Source organism: Pangasianodon hypophthalmus, chromosome 12 (genome assembly GCF_027358585.1).
Source record: "Pangasianodon hypophthalmus isolate fPanHyp1 chromosome 12, fPanHyp1.pri, whole genome shotgun sequence".
NCBI lineage: Eukaryota > Metazoa > Chordata > Actinopteri > Siluriformes > Pangasiidae > Pangasianodon > Pangasianodon hypophthalmus.
This window is the reverse complement of record NC_069721.1, coordinates 10,347,600-10,373,616: the sequence shown is the minus strand read 5'-3', so window position 1 is coordinate 10,373,616 and position 26,017 is coordinate 10,347,600. Positions and strand designations below refer to the sequence as shown.

General features: G+C 41.2%; 1 protein-coding gene across 4 annotated transcripts in view; it reads right to left on the bottom strand.

The window, feature by feature from the left end:
- The window catches only part of trrap (transformation/transcription domain-associated protein), a 69,679-nt gene extending 44,090 nt beyond the window's left edge, over positions 1–25,589 (bottom strand). The window contains exons 1-35 of one of the 4 annotated variants that reach the window (XM_053238656.1): positions 25,538–25,589; positions 24,505–24,676; positions 23,273–23,322; positions 23,020–23,130; positions 22,813–22,917; positions 22,605–22,688; positions 22,461–22,517; positions 21,446–21,571; positions 20,675–20,752; positions 20,437–20,525; positions 19,435–19,531; positions 19,150–19,288; positions 18,576–18,654; positions 17,619–17,853; positions 16,593–16,923; positions 16,187–16,284; positions 15,755–15,949; positions 14,400–14,591; positions 13,579–13,744; positions 12,659–12,915; positions 12,363–12,563; positions 9,131–9,282; positions 7,051–7,250; positions 6,644–6,861; positions 6,338–6,535; positions 5,214–5,474; positions 4,707–4,868; positions 4,223–4,319; positions 3,724–3,845; positions 2,496–2,666; positions 2,324–2,392; positions 1,425–1,445; positions 608–727; positions 327–446; positions 66–230 (exon numbers count right to left, since the gene is read on the bottom strand). In XM_053238656.1, the coding sequence (XP_053094631.1) occupies positions 66–230; positions 327–446; positions 608–727; positions 1,425–1,445; positions 2,324–2,392; positions 2,496–2,666; positions 3,724–3,845; positions 4,223–4,319; positions 4,707–4,868; positions 5,214–5,474; positions 6,338–6,535; positions 6,644–6,861; positions 7,051–7,250; positions 9,131–9,282; positions 12,363–12,563; positions 12,659–12,915; positions 13,579–13,744; positions 14,400–14,591; positions 15,755–15,949; positions 16,187–16,284; positions 16,593–16,923; positions 17,619–17,853; positions 18,576–18,654; positions 19,150–19,288; positions 19,435–19,531; positions 20,437–20,525; positions 20,675–20,752; positions 21,446–21,571; positions 22,461–22,517; positions 22,605–22,688; positions 22,813–22,917; positions 23,020–23,130; positions 23,273–23,322; positions 24,505–24,604 (4,866 nt within the window). In that variant the 5' untranslated portion in view covers positions 24,605–24,676; positions 25,538–25,589. Of the gene's footprint in view, positions 1–65; positions 231–326; positions 447–607; positions 728–1,424; positions 1,446–2,323; positions 2,393–2,495; positions 2,667–3,723; positions 3,846–4,222; positions 4,320–4,706; positions 4,869–5,213; positions 5,475–6,337; positions 6,536–6,643; positions 6,862–7,050; positions 7,251–9,130; positions 9,283–12,362; positions 12,564–12,658; positions 12,916–13,578; positions 13,745–14,399; positions 14,592–15,754; positions 15,950–16,186; positions 16,285–16,592; positions 16,924–17,618; positions 17,854–18,575; positions 18,655–19,149; positions 19,289–19,434; positions 19,532–20,436; positions 20,526–20,674; positions 20,753–21,445; positions 21,572–22,460; positions 22,518–22,604; positions 22,689–22,812; positions 22,918–23,019; positions 23,131–23,272; positions 23,323–24,504; positions 24,677–25,308; positions 25,503–25,537 lie in introns of those variants that run through there. The other 3 variants (XM_053238655.1, XM_053238657.1, XM_034309041.2) reach the window with 3 other exon arrangements.
- Positions 25,590–26,017: the final 428 nt, after the last annotated feature.

Below are 26,017 nucleotides of genomic sequence, written 5' to 3'. Positions count from 1 at the left end.
AGTGAACAGTCACTCTTCGGATTAATGTTGAATGACGAGAATAATGACCCAAGACTTCTGTTCACCTTAATGGCCTGGAACTGCAGGTCGAGGCGAGCTGTGCTGGTGGAGGGTGAGCCGGGCCGCACTGTACCTGGAGTACCTGCCGGAACTAGAAGGGGGACAAAGCGGCTCGGGTTCGAGGCCAACACGTCTCGGAGGGGCTTGGCATCTTTGTGCTTCAAGAAACTCTGAAATAGGAGGTTTATCAAGTCAGCAAACGATTCAACCGTATGCCGGTCCTAAAATAAATATGTGCCTATAAGCAAAACAATCAAAAGGTTTACCATGAACATGCGGCTCCACTGTGGGTCATTCAGCGTGGCCTCCATCATGAACAGTTCCACTGTCTGGGAGGGATGACGCGTCAGGAACTTGATGAGTGGCTCTCGGAAAGGACTACCCGCCTTAATGGACACACACAGAAAAGTTCATACACCAGTTGCCATTATGACAAAACACAACACACGCAAGCCAATGGTTTGACCTTTTTTGATGATAAACAGTCTGGGGGAAGAAATAAATAAATAAATTAAGAAGCCAAAAAAAAAAAAAAAAACCACTGTACCTCAATTAGCATGGCTCGCTCAGTCTTCATCACTACCTCCAACAGAGGTTTGACCAGAGTCTGAGGAGCGGCCGGGATCAGGTGAAAGAGGTTTATGATGGCTGAGCAGATCTTCATCTCCTATATGAAAAAAAAGAGAACAAAAAAGTCATTCTGTTAGTAATTTGTACACAAACGTTATGACTCAAGGCACAGACTGAACAGCGAGGAACACTGGGAAAATCCTCAGGAACAAAACAGAGGGTTTTACATTTTTTATGTTGAATAGTAAAAATGGGCTATGAAATAAAAAAAAAATTTTCAGATATTTCTAAATTAAGATTCGCGGACTGTTAAGAAGAGTTCAGTAATTTGGTTTGTTTTAGAGGACTACACAAGAGATGCTTCTTGCTGACCTAGGGCAGTGTGCATGTACTATTCCGGGAGGAAAGCATCACAGCAAAAGGCTAATTTCCCCAGGTATCGAGTGCTTGAGTTTCAAAAAGTTTGGTACTTTAAAGCACCTCAAGCACCTTCAGACCATCAATGTTTAAAAACAGCAATTTTGTAGAAAATGTAAAACCAGCATGAAAATATCCTAGTTCAGTACATGTATACATACACTCCTGATCACCAATCAGCTGTCTGAATACTTCACTCAATAATGACTAAGTCTAGACTTGAAAGGGACGAGCATAGAACAAAGGTGATACTCAGAACTCAAACACGACACCACAGACACAGAGGCACAGTTACAGTTACAAAGCACTCCATCAGCACAGAGAGAAAAAAAAGCACAAGCACAGGAAAAACGCCTCCTAACACAGGACCATCTCACCTCCACACCCTCCATGGCAGGCTGCTCCGGAACAAGAGAATAATGGACACACAATCAGCAAAGCAGTGAGTGACAGGACAGCAGTGAAGAACATCAATGATGGAAGGGTGGCTGAGGTGCGAAAAAGAAAGGAGATGCGAAGAAGAGATGCGACGTGACAACCAAATGAGTGGAGTGGGCTGGTCATGAAGCACAGACTGACACAGGGACTGAGTGGGCTCTAAAAATTGTAGAGATAAAGTTCTAAACTGTCCCACGACACACTCAAAAGACAAGGTTGAAGAAATTTACAAAAACATCAGTGTTCACTTTTCCCAGCTCAGTATCCTGAGCCCCACCCCCTGCACCTGGCTGACCCCGCCTTATAAGCATGGCCGCTCATTAGTTTCATCTACAGAAGTCCGATTTGCATGTAATTACAATATGTTTAGAGGAAGTGGGTGCAAAGAATGCACCATAAAGGATGTCAGTTATCTATGAGGTTCCATCCTCTCACCTTTTCTTCCCTCTACAAGGTTATCTGCCCACCAGATAACAAGGATCCAGTGCTCGGAGGCTTGTTAGCAAGCCGACCCTTGGGAGCCTGGCGCCTAATTAATCATTGATTGTAATACGGCCACCCGCACCTCATATTTGAGCGAGCTGTTCTGGGGCAGAACACAGTGCAGACACCTCAGGCCTCTGCTACCACTCTCATTACGCAGAGCACTGCTAGAACGGTGCTACAACGCTGACTGCACAGACTTGAGCTAAAGCAGAGAATCACTCAGAGGAATATCTACATTTGGAAAAATTTGAAGGTCACAGTAAAGACACCAAGAGTCAGCACTGACTCCCAATAATAAGCTCACTCAGCCCTGCTGAACCCTGCAAGCAAAACGAAACACGCTCACACTTACACTGCCATCACTGCGCTGGCCTCCTTTATGAGTGAGCACCACCACCTCCATCCATTTCCTCAAATGTTGCTGAGAGAAACAAAGCCGAAAGGTTACACAGATGTAATACGACTGTCTTGACATTTCAGAATAAATGACAAGGAGCAATATTAATTGAAATGTCTTGTCTCACCATCATCTGGTCACAGAACTTGTCGTTGAAGGAGTTGGGGAAGAGTCTTGTGACGGAGGTGAGTCTGTTTACCACATTTAGAGTCAGACTGCGATAATCTCCCAGCATCATCAGCAGAGGCCGCATGTGGGTGTGGATCTGATCCACTTCAATGGTGGCTCCCTCCAAGAACTGGGGAAAAACATGAAACCTTTTGAAACATGAAACATGAAACATGACACACACATTCATTTAAATCGGCTTTTATGAAGCTGTTGGCTGGGCAATAGAGTTCTGATATTGACATCATATCAAAAATGGGAAAAATGACTCAGTGAATCACTGAGCAATATCTAAAAGTCCATACCAATACAAAGGATTTTTTTATCTGCATGTTTGTAAATTTTTAAAGATCACCATCTGCGCACACTAGTCAGTCAGACCACACCTTATTCACTGTGTGTAGTGCAGCAGATGATGGCATGCACACTAGTTACAGCATTGAGGTGAGTCCCATCACTAGGAAGAGCATTTGGTTTCGTATGTGCGTTCAAACATAACATTTTCTCTTGCAAATATCAATAAGCAGAGGGTACTTCTTATTCCTCTGGTTGTTGAACCTACTTTTCCATGAAACAACTATTAAAAAAAAAAAAAAAAGATTATTTTAATAATGATATTTACTACAATTCTGCTCATTTAAAATATGCAAAGAAAAAGTACATATTTTTTACTTGATTGTTTCAGCCTGTGAAATGGATCCATGAACGCTTCATTGAGAACCAGACGTATAGAATTTGGAATATTATGATAAATTCAATGCCGCATCAGGTATATTAATGCAAGTGATTTTACTAACACATTATAATATAATATCATGGCAACAATATACATCATTACCCAGACCCGATATGTGTAACTTCTTAAAAGAGGAGAAATGTGACTTTATTCTACAACAGCATCATGCTGCACAAAAACAGCACGCTGCCTTTCAATCTCCTGTCAACAGTGGGGAAGAAAAACTCAAAGCCCAGTGTATCTCCATTAGCAGAGGAAAGGCCACTCTAATAAAGGCCAGGCCAGTCTTCCATAGCAAGATGATGCATCACAGCCACATTCATTTTCCTCACCGCCTGCCTCACTCCATCCTGTATTGATTGTTCCAGGCAGAACTCATTAGTGGCAGCACGGCAGGGAAAGATGCAGAAAAAGAGGAATAAAAGAAGACCTGTGTTGTGAGAAAGCTGACCTTTCTCATGCAGGCCTCCCCAGCCTCCTGCAGCTCACTGTTGGTAGAGTTCAGGGCCTTGAAGAGCGCTGCAATAATCTTCTCCCTCGACTGGGGCAGGTAGTTACAGGCTGCCAAAGCATCTGAACAAGCACACACACAAAACACACACGGGTAGTGGTTTATGCAAGATGCGTATTAATGTTCACAGGAAGTTCACAACTCTTTTGCAACTCTTGATGTGGCATAACACACATCAAATGTGTGTGGCAGTTTGGGAAAAACTTTTGGATGTTGCTGAATTCTGGCAAACAGATAAAAATTACAAAAGAAAAATGTTATAAATTATAAAGCTATAAATTAGGTTATAACAATAGACAGTTCTGAAGGCCATTAAAATTGTATCTCATAATTTGTATATCTTATTGAAATCTAAGGGAAATTTTGCCATACATAGTACAAGCAGTAGATCTTTACTTACGTACATTTTAAATTCATCAGGAGGAAGTGAAATACTTACTGAGTGCAGCGATGCGCAAGGGCACCAGAGAAGGCAGACTCTTGTAGCAGGGCAGCTTCATAAGTGCTGCATCTTCAGCCTCACACAGATTCAACAACTGCAAAAGACACAAACACTGCTAAAGGCAAAAGCACCTGTAACAAGCAATGTCCTAAAAACAGCACACCCTATTAAAGAAATATCCCATGTTTAACCTCTAACGAGTCAGTTTTTAACTTCGGTAGTATGTGTGTCATTACCAAAAACAATAACTGACTTGTACTGGGAAAAATGCTTTTGACTTTAAACAATGTATAATAAAGTTTAAGAGCAGTTATTGTATTTAGTCAAGAGAGATGCAGTGGGTAAACATTAGGAAAAATTATTTTACAAAGCATTGCAAATTTTCTAAGACAGTTGTACTATGAATACCAGGCGTGATCAGTTACACTCAGTGTGTGTGTGATTTCTGGCACTCTGCAGTGTATGTGGTCACTGAGCTTACCTCAGTGTAGAAGACCTTGTGCTCGACGACGCTGAGATCCATGGTGAAGAGGCGAGGCTGCAGCGTGGTGCAGAATGTGTTCCCTTCCATCAGCCCTATCTGAGCATTGGCAGGCTGGTGACGAAGAAGGTGTTTCTTAGGAGGAACCATGTCCTGAAGAACCTGATAGCAAACAAACATCATTCTTAAACTTTTCTAGATTACATGTGAAGGCATACAATCATTTATGGGCTTCTCTTTGTAACGACAAGTTGTGAGGGGTTATATCCTAAGTTACATTTGTCTTTGGTTACGTTTATTGCTTTTAGTATCTTTGTGAAGCATCTGGAAGCTTTGTGTGCACAATATAAAGTTTTTCTTTTTTCTTTTTCACGACTTGTGCTGTATTTCATACTCCAGCTGTATTTCAATCAGGTTCATGTACATCCATCAGTTTGGACAAAACAAAGATGAAGTGGATAAAAACGTCATCATTTACAGCCCTGATGGTACACCACTTCAACACACCTCTTTGTGAGGCTCCATGATGATGGTGACACTCTTGCCAGTAACCTGGGCCAGAACCTGCAACGAGTGCATGGCTTGCTTGCGCACAGTGGAGTTGGGGGACGTGACCTCGCGCACCAGGTCGTGGGTCACCATGTGAAAGGACTTGTCCTGTGCACTGAGCAACTCCTCTGTCTTCTCCTCCTCCTTCAGTGGAGTTGCACAGCGCACCAGAAGCTGCTCCAGGGTGGTCTTTGCCATTGCCACTGCACCATTAGATACCTGCGACAAACAACAGGAGGTCAGTGCTTAGGGTTACTGTTTACTTATAAGGTTTTGGTATTAGTACAGATTCAGGGAACTGCAATGAAGTTCACTGTCTAACAGCATAAATATTTTATTCCACAGTACAACAATTTGTCAGCAACCACTTTTTTTTATCAATTAAAGAACAAAACATAACTTATTCATTTATAGTTACATTTAACGTTGTGGAACATCCACAAAACAAGTTTCTGTTATATGTTATAGCAGCTATAAACAGTTATACAATAATAGGCTTAGATTATGTACAGCATCTGACATACAAGTCCCTGTGAATTACCTGTTACTATAGAAACGATAACGTATTAGACTGAGCACATTAATATAAACCTGCGACTTGCCTTGCAGCCAGCACTACTGTCAGGGCCACAGTTACAGAAAATGAATCAGACCAAACAGAATTCAACAGCACTGTGGTATAACTGTCAGAAAAACACCATCTTCCTGTTATCACTGATTCTGAGTGGAAATATTTATTTTGCGTTTCTGAATAATAATCCACCCATAGCTCACATATTTCATAAACGGTAGTCAGAAAATCATTCAAGTTGTAACGGAAACAAAATGCTAAAGCCACCGCCATCACAAGTTGCCTGTTCTTGATCATCCAGTTTTGCTAGCCAAGAAGCAGCTCTTTTGTGACGGAAATGCATAGAATGACTTGAGATCAGGCATAGCTGCAAAAACAGTAGCAGCACCTTCTGGGTGGAGCAAAGCTAGTGTCTCCACTTGTGCATGATTCTACAGGGACAGGTACTGTCGTCTAGTAAAAGCTTCAAAAACAGAAACATGGAGGTGCAACAATGTGACCGTGTTCCTACCTCACCAGTGAGATCCATCATAACAAACAGCAGAGCCTTGAGGAAGGTGAGCTGGTTCTGCAGCACCCAAATAAGTGGCAGCCTCTCCATGAGGAACTTTATAGACACCACTCCACCAAGCTTGGCATACCAAGCCTGCTCGTAGCAACACGCACACAGACGCTCCACGATGTAGGAAAAGAGTGGCAGCTGGCAAGCCTGGCAGGAGCAAACGCTACACTTTAACTCAGAACCTATCTCAGAAAAATGTCTTATTAAATATCAACAGTCATTTGGCATGAACAGGGTGCGAGTTGAAAGACTCACCCTCTCTTTGGATCCCAAGATAATGCTAGCGACATCAAATATGACGGCCAGTGCGACTTCGCCGATCTTGCACAGCTCCTTCTCCTCGTACGCCATGCAGATGGCAATGGCATCGATCAGCACCAGGGGATCCATTCCCTTAGAGCCATTCTCCTCGCTGTGGAACATAGCAGTACTTGGCTGACTGCCTAGCTGGTAGCACGGCAGCAGGAAAGGACCTACAACATTAAAAACCAAGTTGAAGAAAAAAATGCTCATCTGCATTCTGTATACTGACCATCAGTTGCAGTACTCAAATCTAAAAGTGCATCTACACAAGTGCCAACATTGTTATTTATTGGGCTTGGATTTTGAAGTAAAAAGACAATTCATGGCCGACTGCAACAGGAATATAGGGTCGTACATACCACACTGCTGAGCTACAGCCACCATGGTGTAATGGCGGATGAGACTGGCCACGAAAGGCAGAGCACTGGGACGCAGATCTTTAATGACTGCAGACATGAAGGCTCCGGTCAGGGCCTGTTCAAATGTCCTGCGTGCAGGTGTGTCCTGGGCCTTGTACCGGTGGGAAATGATTACATTGGGGATCCATTTCTCTGTAAAGCTGCAAGAAAAGGAATTTAATGCACTCTTCATGCCAACATTAAAAGAGCAACACAAAGTTTTCAACTCAATCTACCGTACATCTACCACATAGCGCATACGTGATCACCATGGAGAAGAATTTTACACATTACATTTTCCTGTAGTGAGAAACTGATCTATTTGAAATTCACTTATAATGGGAATCTGTGTCAACGCTTACACAGCTGATGAATACATAACATACTACAAAAATAAATCGTGCTTTCAGAGATGAGAGGCCCTTCTCTGGGAATAGAATTTGTATTTTACTATACTGATTCAGAGTTTGAAAGTTAATGATAAAACTACACATTCACCCTGACCAGGATAAAGCAATTACTGTAGAAAAATTAAATTAATGAATAAATCGACACTTGAATATTCTTTTGGAAATATTCTCTATCCATCTATCATTTTCCAAACACTATATTTAGACTCCAACAGTTTAGAATTCAGGTTATTGGCCTAGAGTTATGCATTTCAAATGTCTATTGATGGAATTACACAACTGCCTCTGAATTTCCATTATAACAACGTTTATACAACAGTTAGTTCCGGTCCACGAATTTGATTAGTCGAGTGACATTCCAGGAGTGCCTTTATTACCTATAACCGCACTGGGACATTTCACTGTGTGCACTGCTCCGATCATCTGCGCTCGCCACGTAAAATTCCACTTCCTAGTTCGAAACCGTTACTACAGTAGTTGTTAGTGACATCATCAGAGGACATGACAAACAATATTTCTGGGCAACAGAACTTTTGACTTAAAATATGAAAGCTCGTCAGATCAAATTTTACCAGAAGCACTTTAAAGCTAGCCGACTGTGATTAACTACGGCCAAACCACAGCCATGTCGATATTTAGTATAACTGCATTCTCGCCCGTGTAATATCACTTAATTAGAGCCTGTTGAAATTTTTTTGTATTGGCTGATGTAATAGCTGATGGGTTGCGTGTCAGGTGGTGGACTGGAATTTTCCAAAAAGGTGTTTATATTATATATCAACAGCTCAGTCCTGTGGGAGCTTCTGCTTTGTATTTGACTGGCATTTGGTTGGATGTTTCATTATTTACCCCCACTGATAGGAACGCCATGATTGAGCGGCTGTTTTATCCATGCCTGAGCTTGTATTCTATAAGGCCAAATGCCAGTAGCAGCAGTGATGGATTGTGCCATTTCATTATCGCTTTTTAAAAGACTTTGGCTTTGGCCTAGACAGAGCCGAGGAGCTGGCTAGCGAGGGAGGGAGTGGCGGATCAATTCAAATTCATACCACCGCCACTTGAATGGGACTCCATTATCCGGGCTGGCATTTGAGATATTAAGAGAGCATGCTGCATTCTGAAAAGGCGCTTTTCACGGTGACCGGCGCAGTCTGCCGCCGCTCAAAGTGGGAAAGAGAGGATGTCATGAATCAAGACATCTGACAGCGGAGGCTGCTCTTCCCCCTTCATAACTGACACACTTCATTATCTCTGTGAGGGGCACAGGCAGCAGGCTTTTGGGGTAAACAGACAGAGAGGAAAGTCAATTAGCCACAGCGCGGAGTTCAATGCCTGGGTAATGTGACCCAGCTACCCTCTATGCACAGTCGCTCGAACTGTCTGAGTAATTAGCCCTTTTTAACAGGGCGCACGTGGCTCTGAGGAACTGCAGAGGTGAGGACAATACAGAAGCCAACTGTGCTCACGTTGCGCTCCGAGAACTGACTGAAGCAACAAAAGGAGGGGACAAGCATAGCGGAAAACCAGAGAACGCAACACAACTCCTCGGAACCCAAACTGTATACTGCCTGCCTTATTTGAGATGTCAAGAGTAATATTTAAGGCTTGTGTGAAAGATAAGTGGATCTTACTTTGTATGGGCAAGGAGCTGGTATAGGGCATGTTTGTTATCATCCAGGCTGGTCATAGCCACCAGGAAGCATTTGATCACCTCCCAAGCTTGTCGCCTGTAATATGGCTCCGTGTTGGCACTCTTCAGACAGTCCAGCGCTGTCTCTATGGCCTGGAAAACAGCAAGAGATCTCTCATAGCTCAAAGAGAAACATATACATAAAAACATACAAGCATATACCTGTGGAGTTCATTCATCAGAGAGAACCACTGATTTAATTTGTAAGAAAATAATTCAATAATCATAATAATAAAAAAAAATAAATAAAAAATAAATAAATAAATAAAAAAAAAACATTTACTAGATGTCACCATATTATAGCCCAACTAAAAAGCAAACATATTAAATGTTTTAGGCATTTTCTCCGTTGTATATTCTGTTTAGTTTCTCTCCCTGGACTGTACTCCCCATTATACACACTAATCCTGCTCTGCCATGAACACCAGCAGAATTATGAACAGACAAGCTTTAGTGACGGAGATGATGAGTTAAATAGTCTGAGTCAAGGATAGATCAGGCAGCATTGCCTCAGTGAGTTCAAGCCACTGTCAAAAGGATATATGACAGCTGCTTCATGTGACAAGGGGAAAAAAGATTATAGAAAAAAAGTGAACCAAGCTCTTTTTAACTTCCTGAAACCTTTTTTTCATGAAAAGTGAATGAAGTGGCAAAAAGACACACTTAGAAGAGGTACACACTAAAAATGAGGGGGGAAAATGGAATACAACTGGGGTTCAATTCCTGACGGACTTGGCTGTTCTGCCTTGTGACACATTTATAATAGGGTCAGCCTTAAGCTCACATACAAACCCCAAAAGGCACGCCTATAAAGAAAAACACTATTTTTTCAGATACACATTACATTTCATATTAATGCAGCTTAGCGGTTCAGTAACTAACTTCCCAGAAGAGATTTCTGAGTTACTTCAGTGCGAAATCTACATACATTGTAGTATTCACCAGCAAATTCTAGAAACTGCAGTGTGTGTTAGACTTTATCACCTTGTCTGAAAGCTAAACCTTATTAAAGTCACCATGCTTAGACAAAAGACAAATACAGGCAGAACCTCCAAGGTGACGGAAAATGGGGGAGATTAATCAAGTCGGCTATAAGAGAACTTCGGCATGAGAGCGCTAGCAGTTCTGACTAGAGTGCTGACTCTGCGATACTGGAGGGATGGAAACCTGGAGGGCTAAACTGCACTGCATCATTTATTAGCTCTCAATTCCAAGTGTGTAGCTCAGGTGAGTACAATCACCGAAGTTTATCACAACTTCGGAAAAAGAATGGTCGTTATCACAATCAAGAGTTCTCCATACACTCAAGGAGTAGTCACACTTGGTGCTGGAGCAAAGGGCTGACTGGGGGTTGTTGTTGGTCCTGTGGGGGATATTGAGAGTTATGGAGCATTGGAGCTTCTCTTAATCCAAACCGACAGAGCTGGGCTCCAGGCTGCACTGAAGAGCAGCTGCTGCTCGCCGCAACCGCAAGGCGTATGCAAATGAAATTAAGCTGCGCCAGCGTAATGGCGGGAGGCATCCATCTTGGAGGCACGAAGGCAATTACAAAAATGACAGTTTGTGTTTTCCCAAGTAGCGGCGGGCAGCAGGAAGAGCCATTAGCTGGAGCAAATAATCCCGTCTGCATGGCACAGAGAGATTGATTAAGGAGGGGGAGGAGCAGGAGGATGGGGACGGGAGCTGCTTACAGCCTGATGATCTCTTTAATTACCTGGGGAAGACACTGTCTCCTCTCACACACGCTTCCCTTTGACAAGGATTCATTACACAATAAGAATCTTGTCCCCGGACCCTCCCTCATAGCCTTGGAGCTCACACTGAAATGCAATAGGAAGCAGACTTTGCTCACATATGAGCTTGCACACAATTCAGACAGACCGCTCTCAAATGTCCTAAATATTTTAGGTTCAGTGAATGTTTTGTTACTGAATGCTACCTGCTAAGTGGATGACTGTTAGCTAGCTAATTTGCATATACAAAGCTACCCCACATTACTGCAGTATTTACGGCTGATATGAGAATTTATCTAACTGATGTCATTATAACCATGTAATTATTTATTAATGAATAATTCCTTTTGCAATTCAAGTCATCAGATCCCAGCTGATAGGTCTGCTGCTTTAACCTTGCATCAGTTAAAATCTGAACTGAGCTATGGAGTGAATAACTTCTTGGATTAGTGACCTTTTTTTTTTTTTTTTTATTCATATACAACAGCAACACCTGTTCATAAGACTCTGATGGCTGAAACAGTCATTTGCCTTTTATATGTACTAACCTAGTACAAGAAATAATGGCACCATTCTCTGCATACATTGAGTAATGCACATGACATGTCCAGTGTAAACTGAAAAGCTTCACAGAGCAATGTCTCTTTTTGTTTCTGGTGTAAAAACGGGCTTTATCTTATATATTTGTGGGTTAGACAGAGATTAGGTTTGAAAAGCAATGGAGCATTCATTTAGCAACATTTTGAAATTCAACTTAACACCATGTATATTCAAACTTAAGTTAATTAACTCAATTAAGTTAACTCAAATTAACGTAATACTTATTAAGGCACAGTACACTTTTCGAACGTCAAGCATCTTAACTAGAACAGATGAGCAGCAGCTTTTTTTTTTCAAGCATCTGGTTACTGTAAAATCCAGTATATACATGCACTCCAGTTTCCACTATGATGGGCTTGATCACTGACTGGCAGGAGAGTAAACAACGATTAAGTTGATTTCTAATCATCATTACCATTAATTGCATTTATAAAGCGTTAGATTTAACACTTTGTAGGCCTATTTAATCTTCCCCAGGTCAAAATCTTCAGTCTTTTCTCTTTCATAAAGCTTTTGTGAAGGTGTAAAATGTCAATTCAAACAAATTGAGACTTTTTAAGACCCACAGACATGTTTATATTGAAATTCTAAATCTTAGTTCTAAATGTAAAAATATGCTTGTGAGAGGAAAAAAAAAAAATGCAAAAACCTTACTGTGTTTTTTAGACTAAATAGTGAGTTTTGGGTTGAGTTAGACTGGTGCATGTTCTCATTTGCTTGGTAAAGTGTTGCTTTAGGAGCTATAATGAAGTTATCAAAATTCAACAGAAACTCTCTAACGCGAGTTGTTCTGAACTCAGCATTGCTTCAAATCATTGAGGAAGCATTTGAAGGAAATACCTTCTCCATGGGCAGCTGAATAGAGGCTTTGCAGTCAGTGAACTCAGCCTTAATGCTGGGGCCCTGCACCTCAGTCACCACATACTGCAGCCTCTGAGACTCCTTCAGCATCTTCCGGTTGCTTCCGCCAAACTTGCCCAGCACCCGGTAGGCTACATGAGAGATGGTCTCTGCAGGATTCCTCAAAGTTCGCCAAAGGGCCTGGACACAAAACAGAAACCGTGTGGTTTTAAAACCAGCAAAAAAGAAACACATCAAAATATCCTCAAGTTCAACGTTTAAAGGTGAAAGACTACCTGCATGAGCTCGGCACGGACAGGCTGGATGTGATCGTATAGGAAGTCTGGCTGCAGGTTGTCCACGCAGAGCTCGAGAGTGCGCAGGCCCTGGCTTACCAGTGTCTGGGAGCCATTGAGCGCTGACACCAGCGGGTCCATGAGCATGGGCAGGTAGGGAAGCAAAGAGCTCAGCCTCACAGGTACGGTCAGACACAGCTCCACAAACAGATCCTTCATGTGCTGCTTATGGAGGCCACTCTGCAGCATGTTCAAGCCTGAGAGGAGAGTTTTTTTAAACAATAGGCTTGGCCAATAAAGATACAGACATTGAACAGACATTTAAGACATATCTGGCATGATATCCACGCTTAAGTTAGACTAAAGGAACGTATAATAAAATATCAATTCTTAAAACTATGTTATGGCATGGTTAGCCACTAACCTTGGGTAAATGGCAAATTTGTCCATTACTGTGTTGATTAATATATGATGCTGGGAGGTCATCAATGCTATTATGAAAGCATGATCACTCACCAAAATGACCATTTTTAAAATGTGCTTTTTATGGAGAACTTATGAATTAGAATTTATGCTTTAGAATCAATAACAAAATGCTGTGGAAAAATGCCCATGCTTATGATCATGGAAAGCCTGTATAAATAAACAAGCAAGGCTTTTTAGTTGTGGGGGATCCTTCTACAACATGGCAGCCTGCCTATGTACTTACACCCTATTGACAGCTACATCCATCAATGATATAACGTTTTCAAAGCTGAAAGCCTTTCTAACCCATATTGGATAAATGAACGGCTTTTTCATTTCTACTGGATTTAAAGTTGGAAATTACAAAACAAGTAGCACCATTTAGTTATTCTCAAAGTGCACAACACACTTCAATACTTAACAGCATAACAGAACAAACAGAAGTGTTTGCTGACCCTGCAGCAGGTTGGGTAGAAGAGGCAGGAACTCCTGATACAGCAGGTCATGACTTCCTCCACCAATAGAACGGAACAGAGCCCTGAGCAACAGGAAGTAGTTGTATGGCTCTTTGGCTGACTGGGCAAGTTCCATGGAGCTATTCACAATCTTATGGAGATGGGGCTGCACAGAGAAAAGAGAGAGAGGGAAAAGTGTTAATTTTTGTAAACACATGCTTTTGTGTTATTTACAGTTAATTTGCATGAATCAAAAACATAAAACCTTTAACCAGGAATCTGAATTTAGAGAATTTAGAGAAACACTAACATGCTCCAAAAAATTCTCAAAGCGATGGCACTGAGCATTTAAACTAGGGCAATCAATACATTCATCTTTATCTGTGAAGGCCACATAAAGTATGAGAGTGTGATGTAGCACTAAAAAGCTGAAGGATGAATTACAGTTGTCATATTGAAATGTGACAAGAGAGAACAAGTCAATTAATATTTCTGAATATCATATCATGCTCTCAATAAACCTGGAGCTATGGGTCAGAGAAAGGAAGAATGGGAGCTCTTCCCTCTCTGCACCATTATTTCACAGTGACCTTCACTCAAGTCCTTGCTGTCAATCCGAGGCACAAGTGTCATTTCTCATCTGAGCAGCTGACAGAACGCATTAAAATTAATGTAGCGAGGCTGCTAGCACAGACGCGATCAACGGCATGGGTGTTGTCGTAGTTAGGAGTGTGTGAGAAACTCTGAGCCATCAAAATCCACTTTCTAACCCAGCTATCTTAGTCAAAAAGACTAGGAGGACAAAGGTTACAGTATCTGACCTTAAGCATCTGCTCATTCTCTGCAGCAAAGAGAGAAACAGAGCCAAACACAAGTTTGAAGAGTTTGAGGTAGAGGTTGGACAGCTCCACGTTGGAACCCATCTCAGGTAGCCTCTCCAAAAGGTACTCCACTAGGATAGTTGCAAACAGTGCAGAGGTTGACAAGTTAGCCAGGAAAGAGTTCGCCACAATCTGAAAAGAAAAAAAAATTGACATTTACATCACTTAGCAGAAGCTCTCAGTCTGTATACATATGGCTTCTAAAGCTAACTAGTTAAACACAAAGTTAAAGATGCACTAATCAGTGTGAAAATTCGCTGTTTGATTTACGTGTTACTAGGGATGTGCGCTATACCAGTACTGGAAAAATACCGGTATATGTTATATTTCGAACGGTATGATATCATAATTTTGCTCAGTTCGGTATTTTATTCAGTTCGGTAATTTTACGCAAAATGCAATATCCGCCGTGTTACTGTCATGTTTTCACCCTTTCTTTCCAAACCGCGACAAACGCCAGTCTCCCTTCTCTGCAGAATGCGATACATCCGCTCAACCAATCACAGCGCACCATTCCACGCATTGTAAACAGTAATGGCGGCGCTTTGAATACACCCGGCATCCTAGTTTTCCTCATCTACTTTGTACTTTGTGATCAACAAACAAAAAAAAAAATGAATAATTTTGACGGCATTGATGAACCCGAGTCTGATACATTTTCTTTGCACCATTTGATAAAGACTGAAAAGATATGAAGAGATGATCCTATTTTAATTTCATCTCTTCAGTTTTTTTTTTCTTCCAAAATCAAAATTTGACCCATGTTCCATGTAGGTTTTTTTTTTTTTGTTTTTTTTTTTAACATTTTCTTTGCAAAATTGTTCATGCAGAGTTTCAAGCAGTGTGTTTAATAAATTGTTTTCAATTCACTTATATTTTGAGGCTGGTTATTTGTCACCTATTGTATCGATTTAGTATCGATACAGAGTTATTAGATCCTAGTATCGTACCAAAGTCAAAATTGTGGTATCGAGCCATCCCTACATGTTACTTCCCAGGTTTTGCCTCAATTCACATGTCACATGTCTTTGTGTCACAAATGAATGGCATCTGTCAATCTCACACTTGCTATTGTGATCATAGGGTGATCCAGATTGACTTACAGAAGTGCACTGAAAACCAAATACCAAACAGGCCATGGTCTAAAAATACCATAAAAAGTTAGTCTGAGACTAGCAATAATAATATTCTAAAACACTCAGCATTTGGTTGATTGCCATAAGAATCATACAAATTTTTTGTGCATCATACAAAAAAAAAAAAAACAGGCTCTGATCTAGAGCAGGCATGCTTACCTGCAGTGCGTAGTTTTTGGAGATCCTCTCAACCATGTACGGCACAGTGGTTTGGAAAATCTCTTTAAAAGTGAGTGGGTTCATCATGGTAAAGACTCCAGCAAAGTGCTCCAGGACCTCCTTCTCCTCCTTCATGCGGACAGTCTGACAGTTGGCCACACGAATGTATGTCTGCCCGTTGCTGGCAATCTGTACCTAGCCAAAAGTGGGGGGGTCATCTCTGTGATAAGCTGTAGAACTTCATTATCAGAATTAACACTCTGTGCCTGAGTCATGAGCTCATAAGCCACAGAAAACTAATCAAAAAGCATTATCATTCTACTCTTGTATAGTTTTATAGTCATGATAAAACTGCATTCATCTGTTCACAAAACCAGTTTGGTGGATGTCTATCACAGCCAAGACTGTACAATAATCAGGGGTCAGTCATACCTGGTAAATATCCAAAGCCTGCATGGCATATTTGACCAGCTTGATGTAGATCTGAGTCTCTTTGGGTTGAAGTTGCTTGTTGGGAATAAATTGGGCTTCTGCAGTAAATAGCAAAATGTGCAATATTGCAAAATATCATATTATGATATCTGAAAACATTATGATACACGATATACATAATATTTCGTTCCGCTGAGGATTGCTTATGTGATGCCGGCAAAACAGCAGACACAGTTTAAAAAGCCTACAAAATCAAATGCCATCCCCTTATTTAAAAATCAATTGGAGGAAAATAGTGTTAAGGTGATACTTATACTTCAGCATGACCATACTTGTTAAGTTGAGGGTAATATGTGATGGAAGACAAATCCGAAACTTCTTATTTACAATAGTCAAAAGCTCTTACCTCCCGGGGCTTTGCAGGAGGTGATCCCCCATGTGATGGTCTTCACCCCACACACGAGGGTCTTCACCAGGCTGCGGCAGTCTGACACCTGGAAAGTTTGTTTGTCCTCTTTCTCCCCTGCTCTGTCAAAAGGTGTGGCAGAAGGCGGGGCCGGAGGGACTGGAGTGGGAGGGGCAGGTGGTGGTAAGGCTGGTGTGGTGGCTGTAGGAGTGGCTGGGACACCGGGCAACGCTCCTGGATCCACTACGCCCATCTCTGATTGGGGCTTGCACTTTTTGAAGATGGATACGAGCTGATAGCGTGCAATAGTGTGGAATTTTAACACAAAGACCTGGTGGAAAATATAAGAAAAGGGATTTGACCAACTTTTGATACAAAACATGGATGGAAAAATTTGGAGTTTTGGAGATGCTCTGACCCAGTCATCTAGCCATCACAATTTGGCACATGTCAAAGTCCCTCAGATCCTTATGCTTGCCCATTTTTCCTGCTTCCAAAACATCAACTTCAAGAACTGACTGTTCACTTGCTGTCTAATATATCCCACCCCTTGACAGGTGCCATTCTAATGAAATAATCAATGTTATTCACTTCACCAGTCAGTGGTTATAATGTCATGGCTGATCAGTGTGTAGTACAGAGATATCCACCTAAAATGTGTGAAGATCCAGCTACATAGAATTACTCGCATACAAATGTCAGGATAAACAATTAATATGACTGAATGGTGACAACAGTCTGGGAAACCTCTTTCTTTTCTGAATTAATGTCTCTAGCCCTGTAGCTCTCTGGCCCAATGAGCTGCCTTCAGCTACATAATTTACATAAACGCATAAACTGCCACAGACAATCTTCTACAGAAAAAAGCTGGGCTGGTTTAGAAAACTAGTCTCACTGAACTATGGTTACTTTTGGTCATATATTGACTGGCTCTGCTACAGTATTTTTTCTAGTACTCATTTTGGTTCACTGAAATACTTTGCCGGGTCCACCAGATGTTTAATCCCGGTATAAATCCTGCCTCACCTCCAGCATCCTCATGAGGATATCTCTGCCGTTGCCGTTCTCCTGTTCACTTTTGGAACGGATGCAGTCCACCAGGTTGAGCAGCAGTTTGCAGGACATGGTCTGAATGCTGCTGGGAAGGGACTCATCATCAATGTTCTTAGCGAACAGTTGTACAGCCAGTGAGAGGTCTGTCAGAGGTAAGTTCTGCCTGACGTGGTGTACCAGGTCTGCAAGCGTGCTGTAGGCCAGGGGTCTAAAAGAGAAAAGGACTTTAACTACACATTCATATCCTTATATTATTACTTTCACCTATGTGATGAGAATAAGATCAAACCACAGATGTTGCCCTTTTTTTTGGTTAATTTGTTTGACGATGACAGATCTTTTGAGACAAACACTTGAGACAGGCCGGCCCAATTTTCAAAAAAGCAGTCCAGAATAAACAACTCTAATCATCCTGACAGATCCAAATATGAGCCAGATTTGCCTGCTGAAGGCTGAAGGCTGAGCCTACTCTGAGTGGAAGCTATGCTGGCAGGCGTGTGACACTTTGTGTCTGAGTGATGGACAGTGACCAGCTCCAGGACAGGTTCCCCGCCCTCTATCCCACAAAGGTGCTGACAGACTGGCACTCAGAAAGAGGTACTTGGACCTCCTTAGTCCACCGGGCTTTTTCATATCAGCAACGCATCATTAACTAGTCATTTTCACATTTTCTGATCACTGCATTTCCCCTCTGCACAGATTTGTCAGTAAAGTGGCAGAGACTGCAGTGTGAGGAGCTTTATGAAGATGCCACAGTACCACTGCCAACCCTAATAAATTTCAGCACACTCTGGGATCCGATAGAAAATGTGCCAACACCTGCCAGCATCTCTAATGGGACACAATGATGCAGTCATGCTGACTGGTGTCACATTAATTCACACCTGTCCAAGACATCCAAAGAAAGGGGTTATCAAAGGGTGCTCTTACCGCAGAGTCTCCCTCGCCGTGTAGCCTGAGCCGATGAGTATCGACTCATCGAAAAGCTTGTCCATGCATGGAATGAATTCTGCAAGATAAATAGTCTATCAGATACCAGCAGATCCTCTTAGCATTACAGAAAGGGCAAACAGCCCCTGAACCACGAGCCATCAATGCTGTGTCTTTGTAGTCAGAGCTTCTCATTGATTCATTTATTCTCTACAGGACTAATGATTTAGCCAAGTGTATCACGTTGCCTTCTCAACTGCTATTGACTGAGAACTGACGCTCACAGAAAACACTGCAGGAGTCTAGCACAATGCGGCTCCATCAATTTTGTACTTCATTAAAATCTTTGTAAGATAATAGACATAAATAAATTCACAAAGATCATTAGCATCATAAAATGACATTTCAAAACACCCACATTGTGCTAAATATTTTCCCACATCACATCTAACCACAGTTTCAGATATTCAGCATACTTTGTTTGTGTACCCACAATAAAAATAGTGCTGAAAGTGTGTGAGCAGTGTGGGAGTGTGTTATAGTATAATATGGTGTATGGAGAGGGGGGACTTACGGCTGCGCAGATCTGTGGTGAGGATGTGCTTAGCAGCGATCAGCAGCTCTTTGCGCAAGTGAGCGGTCTCAGGAGGACAGTTAGACAACAGCTGCAGCATCCCTTTCACCATCTGCTGAGAATACTTCCCAACCAGATCCTGACCAAGTGCACACACACGCGCACACATACACACACACACACACACACACACACACACACACACACATACACACACACACCAATTCAGTAATCACACTAAGAGAAGTCTGTGGATGAATTAAGTCAATGTCATTTACAACATACCTGATAGATGCGGATGATGTAGGCCAAAAAGGACAGGGTCTTGATTTGAGCAGCAATGAAATCTGCATAAAGTTCTTTATTATATAGTTTGTGTTGCCTGTAATGATCAGAGATAAGCACAAATCAGAATTTGATAAACTTTAAGTTCATTTATACCATAGGTTCTCATCTTTATGGTTGTAACCCAATAAAGAGAGGCCTGAGATGTGGGAGATTTTTAACCAACTGTTATTTATAATGTAGTTCTGTGCAAATGAACTTAATTCATGCAATATTTTTAAATTAATAATTAAAATTCTCAGAAAACTCCATTAGCCTTTATGCACTTTGAAGTGGCTCTTAAACCCATTTTACAGCAGACTGCACACAGTGCCATGACCAACATACTGTCATGTTAATCAAAGTGGCAGTTCGCAGATAATCTCTTTAAAAATAAACATAAGCTTATTTTTACACAGCACGGCCATGGCTCAAGCTGGAAAAACTAATAATACGATATTTATGCTACATTTTGCAGTATATGCCCATAATCTAAACATCACATGGGTGATACTTCAGTCTGTAGCCCATTGCAGCAGTGCCGCTTTGACATTAGTGAAAACCAAAACTTCATGAAAATTCTAATGATGTGAAAAAATCTCAGTATGATCATAAACTATGATTAAATACAGCAATAATGCATGTTTATAATATTTACTACGGCAATGCAAGAAAGCACAAAGACGAATGTTTTTGGTGTAAAATGGGTTTTACGCTCACGAAAATATCATGTGACACAGAATAAGTGAACCTGACTTTACAGAATATTTTATTTAGTATTTACAGTAACACACTAAACTTTTAAAATAGCAGTCCTATAGTTTCTTTTAACTGCCACAATATGAAATATTAGGAGAATTTTGGGCTCTTAAAATAAGTTCCCTAGCCAAAAGAGGTTGAAAACCCCTGCCATATACAATGCCAAACTTTGCACTAGTCGGTTCTTAAAAAGAAGAAACTGACCGTGCTTGAGGGGACACTTGCAGCATGATGGTGTTCATGATCAGCGGAACAAACTCAGACACCACATTGTGAATGTTTAGTTTGTAGAGCTGCAGAAAAATTACAGAAGTCATTAGAACATTGGCAGAATGTACAGCTTACTAGGGTACAGGTAACTTCTACACAGAGTACTGAGAAACCGTGTTCTTTTATAAGGTTTAAGTCTGCGGCTGTATGCACTGTTATGCGTTTTCTTCACCTGATACATGAGCACCACAATGATTGGCAGTTCAGCCAGGACCTTGAGAGACAGCGACCCCCGGGGAATGATGGTATGCTGCAGCACAGAGGGGAGACAAATGAGACACACCCTGCGGGACAACATCACTCAAACAACACAGAGCTTGGCTGCTCAATGGTGCACCAGCTGTCACTAATAAAATATGACACAAGGAGTAATTAATTGAAGCGCTTTTCCCTAGCATGCGGCATAATGATCACCGTGTCTATTCGAAAGGACATTAATGGATTATCAAACAGCTGTAGATGATGCAATGTCTCTCGGTTCAGACACTAAAGACCATAAGCACTTGTAATTGACTGGAAACATGTCAGTCACAGGTGGATGACACCCTCTAGTGGCTGTAAAGAAGAATGCCGGCCAGAGCAAACAACAGATGAGACATGCTGAGTGATAAAAACAGATCTCAGACATCACATAAGCATCAGATTCTCAGCTAAGTGTAAAGTAATCTGTAAAGTGAGCTTCAGTGTCAGAGTCAGAGCAGCAGAGACACTCAGATCTTATCAGTTTTACTTTCAGCGCCCAGGACTGATGGTACTTTAAAGAGCACACTCGTGCGCACGCACTCACTCACGCACACACACACACACACACACACACGTACCATTTTCCGGGCTAAAGCACATCGCTCTCATCATCGTGTCTCAAATATTAATGGGTGCAAAAAACACAAAAACAAACAAACAAAAACTATAGAGTAACATGCAGAGCTCAGAAGGCACTGACCGTGCGGGTCTCGCTGTCCTCCCGCTCAGGAGCGGTCTTCACCAGCACTGACGTGATCATGCCCACCATCTCTGGAGAGGGCACTGTGTTCTCCGCTATCACCTGAGGATTCTCAAAGTACCTCGTCTAAGAGAAACAGAGGACAGGTAAAAAAAAAAATCAGCACTATACAAATAAGGTCTGCACAATAACACGGACAGTGACGATTCATTATTATCATAAACACAGAGCAGCAGGTTACAGTGGACAGTGAGTGATCACAGTTAGTTAGCTCAATGCAGAAATCACAGTTATTCATCCAATTTAAAATCAAAATTTTATTCCACGCTGTACAGGACCAGCTTGTCGTCCTTCAAATGTACAAATCTATGAATCGGAATAAGACGTCCCTCTTAGTCCCATTGAGTGAATCTTTTAATAAAGGAATAATACACAGTAACAGGACACCCCAAAGTGTTTTATTCCTCTTGTACCAAAATTAGCAAATTTCCCAACACTATAATAATTTTTTTTATTTATTAAAGCAGATGAACTTTTGATCAGTTTATAGTTATGTTTAATGTTTATCTCTAAAATAATAAGACAAAAATACAGCTTTGCCTCTGACTGTTACAAATAACTGACACTTGGGACACCTCCTAATAAATAAATAAATAAAATAATTGTCTTCTTACAGAATGTTATTATTATTACATTATTACACATTTTATTATCTGTTCATGTGGAGCCTCTGTTATACAACTTATACAGCTTTTGTAAATTGTTACTATAAAAAAAAAAAAAAAATCTGAAATTGTTTTTTACAGAAAATCAATCAACAGCTCCTGACCAATCAGAATCAATAGTGAATTCAATAATGCTGTGGTATAAATGCTAATAATTTTAAAAATCCACTCAAACAAACCACAAAAGTAAATGCATACATTGAGTAAAATGCAAGTAACTGTACAGCCCAAATACAAATATATAGCACCAAATGAATGATATTTTATCATTTAATATTACAACTACATACCACAACTTTTGGCAGATCTTTGTAGATTTGCTTCACGAAGTCCAGAAAATGATGAATCTGTTAGGAAAAAAAGTATAAATAGTTCCTTTGGCTGCTTAATACTGCAATGAAAATAACACAGCTGGAGATGATGCAGTGTTTCACCTCTTGAGAGATCGGAGGTCTAAACTGCTTATGCAGTTCAATGATGATGCGCAGACAGATAAGCACATTTTCCTCACTTTCAATCTAAAGAATAAAACAGAAAAATTCAAAATGCAGTACTAACAACTGGAGTCAACAGGTAATAGTTACTATAATGTGTAAATAGGGGGACTGTGTTGCAGATATCCTGTAGTGAAATCAAACTGACCTCAAGGAAGCGAAACATCACAGAAAGGATGTTCTTTACGTGAGGTCGCAGGTGCTCATTGGTAGGGATGCGGTGGATGATTTCAAGCACCAGTTTCCTTAATTGCTGTAAGAGAACATCAGAATAAGAAACGTGACTGTGCTTAAACCAAGGCTAAGAGTTACAGCACAGAGAGATTGTTTAGGTAGAAAAGAGAGAGTAAATCACCTGGGTGGGCTTCTCCTGAAGAAACTGCACCTCTCCATCCTGAAGAAAGGTAAGAAAGCGGGGGATGATGTGTTCCAGAAAAGTTGAGTACTGCGGAGACGACGTCACGTTCTAGAAAAACAAGATTTAAAAATATAAAAATTATAAATAAATATATTGTAGATAAAATATAGAATTAATAGTGCAAACTTAAGTGAAAGGGGGGAGAAGAAAAAAAAAAACTAAGCCCTAATTTTAGGACTTTAGGGCTTACCTCAAAGTTTTCACTGACTTCCTGCATCATTTTCAGCTTGGTCTCATCCTCTGAAAGTGACATTAAAGAGAACAGCGCATAGTCGGTGACCCAGATATTACCAGTTTTTCCCTTTCACCACCAAATCTTAAACACACACAACACAACCCTTCACAGTAGTCACACTCTTCCTCATACACACCTCATAGTTCAGGCTAGAACCTTAAGAAGACCTTACTGCTTTTCACCCAGTACTGCCAGTATTTTGGTTTTTGTAATGTGTGTTTATGATGTTTTTCAGTCATCCAGGCCGACACCCCAATCGAAAACCAATCGTGCACTTACTTGGCATCACTTTCCCTCTCACACAGCAGCGTCAAACAGGAAATTTGACCATATTTGGGAAACTGACTGCGAACAATTGGCTCAAGTTGTAAAAGGTATGTTCAAGATGTATGAGGTGTAGTCACCTTGACATTACGGCTGCATTCAATTTATCTCAGAAGTGTTTAGTAAGAGCTCAGAATGACACCATTTTCAACCTCCCTACATTCGACGTACAAAGTGTGTGTGTGTGTGTGTATGGTGTGTGCAGGGTTCATGCACGCTTTCATGTCCGTCTTTTCTTAGCAACAACCTAGCCAGCTAGCTGTGATGAGTGATGTATATTTTCCTCCTCCAAACAGCAAACTGTATAAACAATGTTATAGATTTAACAAGTGAATGTCTGTATGATGATTAACCTAAAGCAAAATAACAAAAAAAAAAAACTAGTATATACACAACTCAGTTACTCATTTAAGAGTAAAGAAGTGCTACTTTGTTTTCTTTCTGATGCTGTGAGAGACATGTTGATTTGATTTGATGTGACGTCACTCGGTAAACTGGGAAGAAACTTACAGTTGAGGAATACTAGTTGACGAGTAGGAAGGAATATCTTATTTGGCTTTTCCTGGTTCAAGGTTTGGGAGTCAGAACCCACGGCCAAATGAACCCATTCACAACGTGAGATTTTCGTCTGTGAGAGTAAAACCAGGCTGAAACAGTTGCCCTCTCGATTGGGGAAGTCTTTTTTTCTTTATATATATTATATAGTCTTTTTGAGTACTCATTGGATATGCGATGCTGACTGACACATGACCATGATGCTCGGTTAACTTGGAGATGTCACTGTGAGATCTTCGAGCACCACTCTGATGTTACCATCAAGTCAAAAACTGAAGAAGTGGCATGGATGCGTGCTTGATACTCACGCGTGTTGTTGTCGGTGAGGGCGGCTACGAACTGCAGGTACTTCTTCATGAGGGTGGTCTGATCCACCACGGTGGCGCTGGGCGTGGCCACGAACGCCATGACGACAGCGCGTGCAGCTCAATCAGGGGTGGACCGGTGTGTGCGGGGTTGATCAGCTCCAACTCATCCTGTCTGCAATGACATGTCCATCACACACACACACACACACACACACACACACACAGTCCATCAGTCACTCACTCACACACACTACACCTACGTCACTGACTTGCTGTGATGTGCACCAGGCGCGCGGGATTTATTGGGCTTTATAATCAGTGTGTGGGATCATTTAAGTAAAATAAATACAGAACTTTAAAAACAGCTGTTATTGATAAGCAGCAATGCACATGATGCATCAGTAAGGCGGTGTCGCAAACAGTCTGCAGTGCAGAACCCTGAGCTTTACAGTACTGTGCACAACTCCTACCATACACACACACACACACACACACACACACACACACACACCTAACACAGCAGGCTTTAAAAGCTGCACACAAACTTCATTAAGGATCCCAGTCAACTTTGAACTGCACGCGCGCCAAGCTGCAGGTTGCAGAGCTACAGAGCTAAGCTAATTAGCGCGCTAACAGCACGAGCTGCTGCTGCAGTAAACAGGACATATCACTGCGGTGTGTGTGTGTGTGAGAGAGAGAGAGAGAGAGAGAGAGAGAGAAAACACACAGGTTATCATTCAAACACGCTTTCATTCAGCCCTCAAGCTGTTTCAGGACGTGAACCATGGCTTAGAAGTGGCCTACCCGCCGGCGCGTGAGCTCTTACACCGAGAATAACACACAGGAGCTAACTTCGCTAACTTAGCAACTCGGAGCCATTTCCGCCTTTCTAATGCTAATTAAACCCGCGCTTTCATCTTTAAACATACAAACAAACAAACACGAGCAATACTAAGCGATTATATTCCGCCTTATATAAATAAAAGTACAAAAAAATAAATAGAAAAAACAGAAAGAGCATCCACGAACTCACCAGCAAACGGAAAGCGGAAGCAGTTTCATGTGTATTTCCGCTCACACTGAATCAAATACAGCGGAGGGTTTTTGAAGAATCCGGCACTCCGCCAGCTGACTGAGTCACTAATACTGTACACATCTAAGATTTCATATCAAACCACAGTACAGTGTATATATCTCCTCAAACATCTCACACCATTAAAGAAACTAAATGTCTAATATTTTTGCCATTTTCAATATGACAATATAGTCCTAGGCGGAAGGATATTCTACCATAGTAGAAGTGAGAAGACCATCAAAAGTAATGGTCTTTCATTTCCATTGTATTTAAACTGGTGAATAATTTCGATGTAGTTTGCTCTAGACTAAAAATAAAACCTGCTTCCTAGCCATCGAATGTCTATCCATGTAAAAGACTAAACACAGCACATACCAACATACCAAAAATATTTAGCTGACTACAAAAGTTCAGTTTACTTTAAACAGTGAGCTCTGG